General features: G+C 64.1%; 1 protein-coding gene across 1 annotated transcript in view; it reads left to right on the top strand.

Moving 5' to 3' along the window:
* Positions 1-13137, top strand: part of KIRREL1 (kirre like nephrin family adhesion molecule 1) — a 93976-nt gene extending 80839 nt beyond the window's left edge. The window contains exons 4-15 of the mRNA XM_049634736.1: positions 3361-3518; positions 5295-5445; positions 6404-6509; positions 6635-6783; positions 6954-7081; positions 7692-7818; positions 7912-8012; positions 9122-9320; positions 10436-10543; positions 10678-10817; positions 11410-11487; positions 11597-13137. Coding sequence (XP_049490693.1) covers positions 3361-3518; positions 5295-5445; positions 6404-6509; positions 6635-6783; positions 6954-7081; positions 7692-7818; positions 7912-8012; positions 9122-9320; positions 10436-10543; positions 10678-10817; positions 11410-11487; positions 11597-12073 — 1922 coding nt within the window. The 3' untranslated portion in view covers positions 12074-13137. The remainder of the gene's footprint in view (positions 1-3360; positions 3519-5294; positions 5446-6403; positions 6510-6634; positions 6784-6953; positions 7082-7691; positions 7819-7911; positions 8013-9121; positions 9321-10435; positions 10544-10677; positions 10818-11409; positions 11488-11596) is intronic.
* Positions 13138-13387: the final 250 nt, after the last annotated feature.

Below are 13387 nucleotides of genomic sequence, written 5' to 3'. Positions count from 1 at the left end.
CACGACCCCTGGGGATCAGTCTGCCCGTCGCTAATGCGTCACGGGGCCACCAGCCTCTCCTTAGCAACTTCTGCTTTGCCGCTCCTGCCCCGGGGAGCTGTGAACCGGGAGGGCCTGGGCAGTGAGGTGACGGGGTGTCAGGGCCCCGCAGGGCGAGGACTCAGGGCTGCAGGGGGCTCACTCTTCCTGTCGGATGAGCAAAGCATGGCACTGACGTTGGGGAGACTTAGGGTGGCTCCAGGGATGGGCGTGGGGTGCCATCATGGCGTCTCCCGTCCCTCGCTGGGGGTGTGTGTGAGCCCCGTGCCAGCCCGGGCCACCTAAGGGACGTGGAATTCTTGGGAGTCCTTGTCTCTTCTTTTTTCCCTCCCTAAGGGCCTGTGTTTGGGGCCCTGGAGGACTCCCAGCCTAACGAGGAGGCCCTGATACTCTCTTCCCTCTCCCACCCAGACCCCCAGAGACAGAGAAATAAAAGACAAAAGGCCAGCCAAGCTTCTGGGCATCGCAGGAACAGGGCTTATAATGGCGTCCAGTGTCTTGGGTCACCCAAGGAAGGCTTCCTGGAAGAGGAGGATATCAACGGGGACCCTAGATGGAGGAGTACCTTGTTAAAAAGCTTTCAGGAGACTGAGGGGGAGCGCACAGTGGGGCTGTTGGGTGGCCAGTTTGGAGGGTACGGTCCGTGTGTGGGCCTTCCCAGGCTATCTGGGTGATTTGGGGAGCACGAGGCGGGGGGGCAGGACGAGGCCCCAGGAGGAAGAGAGGTGAGAGGTTAGTGCGGATCTCCTTGCCCTTGTTCATCTCTCGACCCCCCCTGCAGCTGCGTGCAGGCTAGGGAGGCAGGATATCTCTTGCGCGCTGCCTGCTCACCTGCTCCCGTCCAGCTTTGCTCGTGGAACCGGGGACTGGAGACTGGGCAGGGCGGGGTCCAGCGTGGGTTGCGTCCAGTGCCTGGTAGATACCCCCCCACCCATCTGCAGCCTTGCTCCGAGGTGGCCTCCCCGCCCCCTGCCTCAGGCCAGGCCAGCCTGCGGACCGAGACACAGACACGGGATAGACTTGGGAGGCCTGTGGCCCCCCATCATCGGCAGCCACAGCTGTACCCCAGCTACCGCGGGACGGGCTTGGCTCCAGGGTCAGTGGGCCCGGTCCCTGCCCTGGCCCCGCTGCTTAGCTCACTCTCCTGCCTCTGGGCACATTTCTGCACCTCTCTGAGCCCCAGGACCTTGTCTGCAAATTGGGGTTACTGGTATTTATCGCAGAAGCGTTAACGCAGGACGCCCCGTGGTGAGGGCTGCCCGCAGCCCGCACGCGGCCTGTTGCCACGTCGGTTGGCGCTCCTTGAACGGCGGAAATGTCGCCGATCACACCACAGTTTACAGCTGGCTTCACATCCACGATCTCATTCCGACGTCACAGGGTGTCAGTGTTATTTTCTAGAATTTCACACACACACACACACACGTGCATGTTGACGGCGGGCAGATTTGTCACAGTGTGTTCGTAAACAGGCCTGCACACGGACACGTGCCCTCTAACTGATGGCCAAGCAGACACTCCAACAGCTCTATTCGCCTTTGCCCCAGAAACGGAGAGAAAGATTAGTGACAGAGGGATGCTCTTTCCCTGAACGAGGGGAAAGTTGCCAGCGTTCTGGGGAAGGGAGGGCCCATGGGAGGAGAAGCCTTCCCTCCGGGGGGCTCCTGCGTCCGGACACGGTGGCCCGTGTCGGCGTGCAGGGCCTCTGCTCGTCCAGGACCTTCTTCCTGGGTGAGACAGCAGGCATGACCTTGCAGGGGTCCACGCAGACCAGCAGACCCCGAGTGGTGGCTCTTGATCCGTTTCCCTCCACCTTTAACTCCTTGCCGTCCCGCTTGCAAACGTGCACCTGTCTGGCCCCAGCCCCGGGTCCTGCAGCTAGCAAAGGGGAGGAGCCAGGGCCCCAGCGGGCCGGGAGCTGGCCATCGTCCGAGCAGCCGAGTGAACACATGTCACGTGTCACTCGGGCCCCGCACATTACAGGCCAGACCCGGCACCCCAGGTGACCTTGACGAGGGCCCCTGGCGAAGAGACTGAGACTCTCAGCCAAGATCCCACGGCAGGTAAACAGACGTGCTGGGGCTGGAGACCGGGGCCTCCTGCTTGGAGACCCCACCGCTCTGCGTGCACGACGCGGATGGGCTGCAGGCGGTTTCCAGGCTCGGGACCTGCATTTCCTACACTCCAGGACGGCCCTGCCCGCCGCCGGGCTCCACGGGCCTCCAGGGCCCGCGCTCAAGGGCTGTCTCCCGAGAGCCCCCCTGGGTCTTGGTGGTCGTTCCCAGCACAAGGCAAACACAGCCCTTTTGCGCCGCTGGCCCGATGAGCGCGGTACAGCGGGAAGATCATAATCGAAATTCTGCCTCGATCTCTTTGGTCCCTTCCTCATCCATTCAGCTAACACCCCCGAGGGCCTGCTGTCCACCGAGCTGTGCCGGACCTCGGGCTTTCGGAGAGAGAGGCCGTCCTACCTGCAAGGAACATGTGATTGGATCGCTTGAGCATTTAGGAGCCTGTGGGGACGGGGCACAGAGAGACCCCCTCTTTCTTGGCGTCGGGAATCCGATCCATTCGATCCCTTAAGTTGTTAGCGAGGGCCTACTCTGGCCGCTTCTAGGTGCTGGAGACAGGAGAAATGCCAGGGAGACTGGAAGGGGTGGTCCCTGCTTCTCTGGCGTGACAGCTTAGGCTGGGAGGAGGGCCCAGACCGTCCTCCCAAGTGACCCAAACAGCAGGCAGGTCAGGAGCTCAGAGCCCCCGCCTCTGGGTCAGGAACCACCCAGAGTCTGGCTGGCGGGTTGTGGCGGGGGAACGGACAGCAGGGGCGAGGAGGCAGGAGGGTGCAGGGCTGGCTGGAGGAACGCCGACCGGCTGAGATGCTGGTGACGGTGCCCGCGGCAGTTGGCGGCCATCGGAGGTGTCTGCTCAGGGAAGTCGCACGGTCTTAGCAGTGCCGGAGAAAATAACCTGCCAGCGTTGATGGATGTCGACGGCCGGGGCACTGGAGGCAGGGGGCCCACTCGGGAGGCTGCTGTGATAGAGCCGGCTTGTCAGGCCATTCCAGGGCACAGGGCACTCGGGACGGCACAGATTGAGGAGCCCCTCCCGTGCCAGGCTTCCCCGGGTGTGCCCAGATCTTCCCTGGTTGAGGCCACCCCCCCCATCCACCACAAGGGCTGGAAAGAATGGGTGGCCGGTGGCCTGGGGTGCAGCCCCCCAGGAACAGCAGCGCCCTGCCACGGGGTGGTCATGCAGAGGGAGGCACGCCTCCAGGGGTGGGGGCTGGCCGCGCCTTGACCGGCCGCTGTGCTCGCCCCGCAGTCCCCCCAGAGGACACCAGGATCGACGGCGGCCCCGTGATCCTGCTGCAAGCGGGCACGCCACACAACCTCACGTGCCGAGCCTTCAACGCCAAGCCCGCCGCCACCATCATCTGGTTCCGGGACGGGACTCAGCAGGAGGGCGCGGTGGCCAGCACGGTGAGACGCTGCCTGCCCCCTCCCGGGCCCCTCGGCCCTGCTTCAGGGCGCCTTCCATTCCCACGTGGGCCCGACCCAGGCTCGGGGGCCACAGACGTGAGAGGAGACCTTGGAGGCCATTCTGGTCCAGCCCTCTCACCACGTGGTTGGGGAGGTTGAGAGCCACAGAGCGGGCGGGAGCTGCCAGGTTCGGGGTGCAGTCAGTGACTAGTGGAGCCTGAGTGCCGGTAACACCAGCTGCACGGATTAAGCACCTACTGCATGCAGGCACAGTGCACGCCGAGCTCCTAGTGGACAGTCCCTCTTAAGTCCCTGCAGCTTCGTGAGGCAGGTGTCCTTTCCTACTCACCACGGTGGTCAGAGAGGTCGCTGCCTTGCCCGAGGTCACACGGCCAGCAGGCAGCACGGCTCAGCTGTGCTGTCCCCTGGGCACCTCCACCTTCAGCCTCTAGTGGGTGCGTGCGCCCAGGTGGCACAGGTGAGGCGTTGACGTGGCAGCGCTCACCTGTGCGTCGCGTAGCGAAGAAGCTGCGACCGAGAAGCCACCCAGGGACCTCCTGGGAGGAGCTGGAATAGGGTCCACGCCCCCTGTGTGGGGTCCCTTCAGCCAGCTGTGGGCAAACACACAGCTTAGCCCTTTGCTGGGTCCTGGGGGACACCTGCCCGCCTGTGTGCGGTGCAGGGCGGCCCCGGGGGCAGAACCGGGTTAGCTCTGCCCTCGACGGGCTGTGTGACCTCGGACAGGTCTCCGCTCTCTGGCCTTGGCTTCGCCACTTGACCGAGGAGAATTCGGCCTCCCAGGTGTTTAGCTTTCTACCACCAAGACACCTGCTATTTTTCTCCTTTAGGGCACCTATTTGGAGATAGTTTGGCGACCGAATAAGCCGACTTGTTAATGGCCACTTGGGGTCCAGCTCTCCTCTTACGTTTACTAAAGGCAGCGGGTCCCCAGGAAGCAGCAGCAGCGGCCAGTGCTAACGAACCACGCTGGTGCTGCTCCTGCCCGGGAAAGGCGTGGGTGTGGCTGTCAAAGTGCAGGGCCCGGTGCTGGCAGGCAGTCCGGTTTCCCTTAGACAGCTGCAATGTGGAAAACAGCCCTAGGGGTCCTGTGACCACGTTCAGGGGCCTCAGGTTGGCCACCACGGAGCCAGTGGGACAGCCGGTGAGGACTCCCTGCCCTCCAGGGGCCTGCGGTCTAGCCGGAGAGCCCCGGAGCATAGTACCTACGAGGCCAGGATCCGTGAGCCCGGAGCAGAGCCGGACAGACCGACTGGGAGGGTCCTGAGGGCCGGGATGGCCACGGAGACTTTGCAGAGAGGAGGAACTTGCCCTGCGCTCCACAAATCCCAGGAATGGGGCTGAGAACCACGGGGCGCAGGAGGACGCACACAGTGGGCTCCAGTGGCAACCGTGGCCTTCCGTCAGGAGGGATGCAGGGCCGCGGGTTCATCCGCTTACGCCTGCAGTGTCCTCGTGTATCACGTTCATCAGGGGAAGCTGTGGGGTCTGGGGGCAGGGCCTTTGGGGACTCACCGTATTTTCCCTTGGGTTCTGTAAACTTAAAACGTCTCCAAAAAATGGAGTCTGTCGATTGAGAACCAAACCAAAGCCAACCTGGGGGAGAGGTTGGGGCCGGGGGGTTGAAGGCTGCTTCTGGTAAAAGTTGATGTGCCCCTCCAGCGCCAGCCCGTCTCTGGGCCGGGCCACCGTGACCACAGTGTTCGAGGGGGGGGGGGGGCTTTGGCTTGACCTGGCCTCCCACCTGTCCCGCCCCAGGAGCTGCTGAAGGATGGGAAGAGGGAGACCACCATCAGCCAGCTGCTCATTAACCCCACAGACCTGGACATCGGGCGTGTGTTCACCTGCCGCAGCGTGAACGAGGCCGTCCCGAGCGGCAAGGAGACTTCCATCGAGCTGGATGTGCACCGTGAGCGGGGGTCCCACAGCGGAGCTGGGGGGAGGGGTGGGGGGAGGGGGCCTTGGGTGCCCGTCGGGAATCCTCTGGGGATCCCAGGGCAGATGCTTGCTGTCACCACCCCCTGGATCCCCCGGCGGGAGCACCCAGAGGCCGTGGGCACCGAGGGTCAGGAGGGGCATCGGCTGCGAGCCAGGCCGCTCCTGGGTCTCATCCAGCGTGTGACTTGGGCTGTGCTTTAATCTCTCCGAGCCTCAGTTTCCAATTCTGTATACTTGGAAGAAAATCGAATACGGACCTCCAATCGCTTCTCTGAAATTCCAAATTAGAAGTGATTTCCTGGCAAGACGTGAACTGAGGCTCTTCATAGTTTACTTATCTATCCCCTACGTCACTGTGGGGTGTTGCCCAGACCCTGCGGGATCCTACATAGTCCGTGGTCTGTGCATGCCAGTCCCTTTCCAGACTGTGGGGGATGCCAAATTCTGAAACACATCCCAACCCATGGGCTTCAGAGAAGGGACTTTGGACCCATTCCTGCCTCTTGGGGCTGGGGGGGGGGCGCTTAAATGATAGTGTCAGATTATCCCCAAATGCAGGCTGCTACTCAGGGGATGCTCAGCGTGGGGTCCCTCCGCCCACAGGAGGGAGGGAGCTGGGCAGAGATTGGAGGCGCCCCTCCCCCACCCCTTTCAGGGAGCCACGCAGGGCCACCCTGACGCCTCGTGGCCACAATGCACCATTACATCCCCTAATTGTCCCTTCAGCGGCAGTCTGGGTCCCGCACCCTGGCCGGCCCCCTGGAGGCTCCACGGGGTAAAGGTGAGGGAGGTGGCTTATTTATCGGAGCTGATGCGACGTGACCTCCGACCCCCAGGTCTCCGCACAGTGGGGAAGGCTGGGTGTGTGTGGTAGAGGGAGAAAGAAGCTTGAGGGACAGAAAAGCCCCTCCCCATCCCCTGCTTTGCAGACCCTCCCACGGTGACCCTGTCCATTGAGCCACAGACGGTACAGGAGGGTGAGCGCGTCATCTTCACGTGCCAGGCCACAGCCAACCCCGAGATCCTGGGCTACAGGTGCGAGGCGTGGGGGCTGGGGGCACCCTGGGCCTGGAGTGGGGTGGGGGGGTGCCGGGGGTTGGGGTAGTGCCGCTGGACGTGGCGGACCGGGCCCTGATCCCCGCCGTCTGCCATCTCCCCAGGTGGGCCAAGGGGGGCTTCTTGATTGAAGATGCGCACGAGAGTCGCTATCAGACGAACGTCGACTACTCCTTCTTCACGGAGCCTGTGTCCTGTGAGGTTCACAATAAAGTGGGAAGCACCAACGTCAGCACCTTAGTAAACGTCCACTGTGAGCAGCCGCAAGGGCGGGGCTGGATCGAGGGCCTTTAAAGGGTCCGGGTGGGGGTGGGGAGCGGGGACAGGCATGGGGAGGTGGGAGGGCAGCAGAAGGGAGACAGGATCGGTTAGAGCTGACCCCCGATGAGACTGAGACCCTCACTAGTGTTCCCTTGTACGCAGTTGCCCCCCGGATCGTGGTTGACCCCAAGCCCACGACCACAGATATTGGCTCTGATGTGACCCTCACCTGTGTCTGGGTGGGGAATCCGCCCCTCACCCTCACCTGGACCAAAAAGGATTCAAACATGGTAAGACGCCTGCTGCCTGTCTTGAGTGCTGGGGTTGGCTGCGGGGGAAGGACTCTGGCTCTGGCGGGAGAGCAGGGTTGGGGCAAGGGAAGGGCAACAGTGCTTTTCGAGTCGAAGCCAGAGTGCTTCTAGGGTGCTGGGATTTGGGGGAGGAGGAGGAGGCCAGTGCTTGAGATCAAGACCCACTTCTCCCTGCAGAACAGCTGGCCGGTTCAGTGGCCGTGGGAGGGACACACGGACCTGTGCTGGGGGGAGAGATCTGGTGGCCGGACCTACACAGGAGGGTGGGGAGGTTGAGTCCTGCAGCTGTACGGACACCTGCGTTAGATAGTTCGGGCCAGGATCGCAGAACAGGGGTTCCAGGGTGAAACCTCCTACCTTGTTTGGCGGGAAAAGCCCTAGAACAGACCACCCGAGAGGCTGCGTCCTCTGTAAAACCACCACAGCCTGCGAGGCCCTGTTGAGAATCAGGGGACGCACGCTTTTCCCTTCTGGGAATTCACTTGTGGCCCTTCCCGCTTTCTTTCCAATGCCTCCAATGCGGGGCCCCACCCGGACCCAGGGGCCCAGGCCCCACGGCTCCCCACCCGAGGCTGCTCTCTCTGCCCAGGTCCTGAGTAACAGCAACCAGCTGCTGTTGAAGTCAGTGACCCAGGCCGATGCCGGCACCTACACCTGCCGGGCCATCGTGCCTCGGATCGGAGTGGCCGAGAGGGAGGTGCCCCTCTACGTGAACGGTGAGCGGCCCTCGGGGCTGGGGCTGGGGCTGGGCCTGGGCGGGCAGGTGCCGCCGTGTTCGGCCGGCCCTGACCGCGTCTCCCTGCTCGCAGGGCCCCCCATTATCTCCAGCGAGGCGGTGCAGTATGCCGTCAGGGGTGACGGTGGCAAAGTGGAGTGTTTCATCGGGAGTACGCCACCCCCCGACCGCATTGTGAGTGCCGGGTCCGCGGACAGCCAGCCACCTGCTTCGCTGCCAGCTCCCCACGCAGCTCTGTCCCTCTGCCCCCCGTCCTCCCCTCGGATGCCACCTCCTCTCTCACTTGTTGCGTGACCCCGAGCCACATGCTTAGCGTTTCCAACCTCGGGTTCCTCATCCTCAAAACGGGGGCGGTGTCCTCGCCTGATAGGGTGGCTGTGAGGTGACTGTAGCAACAGGTGTGAAAGGTCGGGGCGCCCCGGCTGCTCTCTGTCCGTCGTCCCCTTCCCTTTCCTGGGCGTCTCCCATCTTTTCCCTGCTCCCTCTTCCCCTCCCTGCCCTGCCTGGGCCCTGCCCCTCCGCCCCCTGCTTCTGCCTCCTCCTCCCAGCTCCCCTCCACCCTCCTTTCTCTTCCCCACACCATGAGCCATTAATTCCTTCCATGCCCATTAACCGTCAAACCCCTCATCACATTTAATGACCATTTGGCTAACTCCAGGGCTGCCCAGGGACACTTCATTACCACGGCCGCCTGGGCAGCCGGCGGCTCTGCTCCCGGGGGCTTTCCTCGCAGAGCTGGGAGGATTGATCCCTGGAAAGGAGCCAGTGCTCAGTGGTTCCCCTTCCCTCAGGCTGCATTCAGGGAGGGGACCCGGGGGGGGGGGTGCCCTGAGCTGGGAGGTCAGGGAGGGAGGAGCCTGGGGATACCCCCTCCTGGGCAAGGGATCCTCCCCATTATAAGGGTCTGGGCAAAAGAGCAGTTCATCGGTCCAGCCGCACCTGCGTCCTTGGGATGGTTATAAAGATAGAGACTCCTGGATCTCTCCCTTGGAGATGCATAGTTAGGAGTTAAGCCCCAAGAATCTGCACTTTAAAGAACGTCCCTGGGCACGTCCGAATGTTCCCGGCATACATCTCCATCATGTCCAGAGCCACTTTCCTCCTAGGCTGGAGGTTCCAGGCCGAGGTTCCAGGCAACAGGGTGAACTCGTGTTTGTTGCAGGGCGAGAGCTGGGCTGGGCCTAGGGACGCACAGGGCTCGTGGGGCGAGGGTGCCTGGAGCCCGGGTCGGGTGTTTCTGCCGCCTGCCCCTTCCTTCTCACCGCCTGCCCTCCCCACCCCAGGCCTGGGCGTGGAAGGAGAACTTCCTGGAGGTGGGGACGCTGGAGCGATACACGGTGGAGAGGACCAACTCGGGCAGCGGGGTGCTGTCCACACTCACCATCAACAACGTCATGGAGGCCGACTTTCAGACACACTACAACTGCACGGCCTGGAACAGCTTCGGGCCGGGCACGGCCATCATCCAGCTGGAGGAGCGAGGTGACCGTGGCCGGGGCGCAGGGCAGCCGGGGCCGCGGGGGGGGGGGGGGGGGCTCCGTCTCCTCTCCCCCAGTGGGTCTCGTGGGGAGACAGCTCTCCCGGCCCGCCCTCCGCTCGGCGGGGGACAGCCACTCCCTTTTGTAAACATTCATTGAGCATCCACGCTGCGCCCAGCCCTGTGCTAAGGGCTACAGGGATGCCTGTGACAAGACACAGGCCCTGCCCTCCCGGAGCTTTTGGTTCCATGGAGCAGTGCTCAGAGTAGAATGATTTTTCGGGAGGGCAATCAAATGCTTTGTGAAAGGGCATAATACCACCGGCCTCACTGGGTCGTCCTTAGGATTAAATGACACGTGTGTATAAAACACTGGGCACGTAGGAGGTGCCCAGTAGTAGGGTGTGGTTCCCCACCTCTTTGAGAATCCTTCCGCCCTTAAGACACTTTGCATGTCAAAGGAGGCACTGCCTTTGACTTTTCCGGAAGCTCTGAAATCTGAGGAGGAAAAGCTGGGCCTCCCATCAGGTGTGTCTCAGCTGAGGGTCCCGGCCAGGGGTCAGTGGGGAAGAACGGAGCAGCGGGAGGAAGGCCGGACCCACCCATCGAGGAGGGGAAGAGCTCCCTGCAGATCTGATCCATCCAGGACCCCCAGGCAGGGAGAGAAAGCCTGAGGGGGGCTCCCCGGATCCTCAGCTCTGGGGAGCGGGGGAGCCAAGGAGAACCGTGGGAGCCCTGGGAGGGTAGGTGCCCATGCCACTCTGACAATGGTATGGGGGGGAAGGTGGTGACAGATCGGGAGACAGCTGGCCTCAAGAGCAGCCCGGCCCAGGAAGCAGAGGCCAGACCTCACAGGCGCACGGGCTGCAGGGCAGGGACGGACCGACCGCCAGGGCCAGGGTCACGTTGTGCCACACTGCGGGGTTGACACATGGCTGTCCCCCAACTCACCAAGCCGGAGCTCGGGCCTGAACCCGGACACAACGCAGACCTTCCTCTCAAACTCCTGGGCTTGAAGCAGACAGTGTGCCGTCCCTGTCCCTGGATGCGGGTGGAGTTTGTGGTGCCTGGCCTCAGGTCAGGCTGCCAGCCTCACCCTCGCCTGTCTTTCCCTCTGAAGAGGTGCTGCCCGTGGGCATCATCGCCGGGGCCACCATCGGAGCGGGCATCCTGCTGACCTTCTCCTTCATCGCCTTGGCGTTCTTCCTCTATCGCCGCCGCAAAGGCAGTGAGTAGGGGCCTCCCACCGCCCAGAGCTCCCCGCCTCCCCGCCTCCAGTGCAGGCAGACCCGAGGCGCGGCCAGCGGGTTGGCCTGCGGGGGCTGGCAGAACGTGTCCAGGGCCGCCCCTCCCTGTCCCCAGGTCGCAAGGACGTGACCCTGAGGAAGCTGGACATCAAGGTGGAGACGGTGAACCGCGAGCCACTCACGATGCATTCCGACCGGGAGGACGATACCGCCAGCGTGTCCACTGCGACTCGGGTCATGAAGGCCATCTATTCGGTGAGGGTCCCGCTCCTCCTGGCCCACTCCCCTGTTCACGTTCTCGGGACCTCCATCCCCGCCCCCAGCTCTACTAACCACCTCCCCTCTGTCCCCCCTTTGTCAGCCTGCCTTGGTCCTGCCACACACACACACACACACACACACACACACACACTCACGCGAGTACACAGGCGCACACACGCTCACAACTGCACACACAGGCGCACAAAGGCTCATGCGTGTACCCACGAACCTGCGCGCGCACGTGCTCTGCCCAGCGGGTCTCCCTCCAGCCGCAGCACAGGCGGGGGCGGCCCTCCGTGGGTGCGCGCTTCGCCGCACCCTTCCCGCACAGGGCTGGAACCCCCTAGAAGTTTTCCGGTCCAACTCGCCCCCCTGCTCAGATGAAGAGACAGTCCTGAGAGGGGCCGCCACACTCCCAAGGTCACTGTGCGTCAGCGACAAGGACCAGGGCCCCGCGCCCTCTCCTGGCCTTCCGACCCCAGACCCTGCCAGCCACCGGGGGAGGGGGGGGGGCCTGGGCCTGGGGCGGGCCCCGCAGGGGGGCGACGCCGGCCCGGCGCTGACGCCCACCCCTGCCGCTCCGCAGTCCTTCAAGGACGACGTGGACCTGAAGCAGGACCTGCGCTGCGACACCATGGACACGCGGGAGGAGTACGAGATGAAGGTGCGCGCGCGGGGCAGGCACGGGCAGGCGTGGGAGGAGGGGCGCGGGCTCCCCGCGGGACCCAGCAGGTGCGCCAGGGCCGCGCCTCCACCCCGCCCCTCGCCCCCAGGACCCCACCAACGGCTACTACAACGTGCGCGCCCACGAGGACCGGCCGGCGTCGCGGGCCGTGCTCTACGCCGACTACCGCGCCCCCGGGCCCGCGCGCTTCGACGGGCGCCCGGCCTCGCGCCTCTCGCACTCGAGCGGCTACGCGCAGCTCAGCTCCTACGGCCGCGCCCCCGCGTCCGACTTCGGCCCCGAGCCCGCGGCCCCCGGGCCCGCCGCCCCCGCCGGCGCCGACTCGGCCGGCCCGCTGTCCTTCGAGAACTACGACAAGTTCAACCCCCACCCCTTCCCCGCGGCGGCCGGCTACCCCACCTACCGACTGGGCTACCCGCAGGCGCCGCCGTCGGGCCTGGAGCGGACCGCGTACGAGCCTTACGACCCCATCGGCAAGTACGCCACGGCCACGCGCTTCTCCTACACGTCCCAGCACGCGGACTACGGCCAGCGGTTCCAGCAGCGCATGCAGACTCACGTGTAGGCCCGGAGCGCCACCGAGCGGGGGCGCCTCTGCGGGGCAGAGGACGAGGCTCTCCCGGCCGTTCCCTGATATTCAGGGGCGTTGCGCGGCGCCGCGGGGGCTGCGGGGCCCGGACCGGCCTGCCGCCGCCCGGGGCAGGTGGGGAGCAGGTCTCCCGGAAACACCCCCTCCCGAGGATGGTGCTCTGTGCATGCCCCAGCCTCCTGGGCCTGCCCTTCCCTCTTCTTCGGGAGGACGTGTGTCTTCTGACGCGCTCTCGCCTGACCCCGGCACGGGGTGGGCCAGGGAAGCGAAGGTTGTGGAGAGCCGAGGGGGGCACTTTTTAGCATTCCCATTCTGTCCCCACCCCACCCCCCCTCTCTCGGCCCCCCCCTGAGTGGACAGGGCCGTGTGAGGATGAGCAGGCCTGGGCCGAGGGGACACGCGGCGTGGGGTGGGGTGGCTCTGGCCCAGACGGGTGGGAACGGGACAGCCTGGCCGGCCCCTCTGCTCTCTGCACTCGTACCCTGGCAGCGTCCCTCCTTCCGGGGGACTGCGGAAGGCTTTGGTGGGTTTCTTGCGGCTGTGCACACCACAGCCCTGGCGCCGAGTTCAGACCCAGCCCTCATTCGGCTGAGCCGAACGCAAGTGCCAGCCTTCCGGCTGCTCCCCGTGGACACCTGTGTGTCAGCCTTCGCAGGACCCACGTTTTCTCCAGTAGCGCCCTCCTCCTTGCCCCTCCGTGCAGGGCCAGCCAGAGAGGTCAGGGTCGTGGTGGAGACAAGAAAGGTGGGGACCCGTGTCCTGTTTGACCAGCAAGAAGGCTATGTGCTACAGAGCAGTTTCCAGAGTCCCCTCCAGAGGGGCCCCTTCCCTCCCCAGCGGGCCCTGCGTCCTGGCTTGAACTCTTGAGCCTGGTGCCATGAGGGTGGGATGCTATAGGCTGTTTTTCAAAGACGACAACAACGACGACGACAGAAACAATAAAAACCTCATGTGGGGAGGAAAAAATAAAAGCTGTAGGGATTCCCCCACCCCAAGTCCCAATGGGAAGGAAAGGGGGCACCCGCTCACCAGATTCCTAACACCGTCCATCACTCTCGATTTCCAAGCACTTTGAATCCATTTTTAAACATTCAGGTGGTAAGACCTGTCGCCAGCGGGCTCTGACAGGTTTAGGGAGGGGGCCTGGCTCTCAGACTCGCTGTCCTGCCCACCAGCTAGCTGGTCAGAGAGGCCACTTTCTGGGGGCACCGAACTGTCGACAGGTTTTGGCTTGTTAAGTGTCTTTTTTTTTTTTTTTTTCCCTTGGACCAATCAGATTCCTTCTTCCAC

The sequence above is a fragment of the Panthera uncia genome, chromosome F1 (genome assembly GCF_023721935.1).
Source record: "Panthera uncia isolate 11264 chromosome F1, Puncia_PCG_1.0, whole genome shotgun sequence".
Lineage (NCBI taxonomy): Eukaryota > Metazoa > Chordata > Mammalia > Carnivora > Felidae > Panthera > Panthera uncia.
This window is presented reverse-complemented; position numbering and strand designations above follow the sequence as displayed.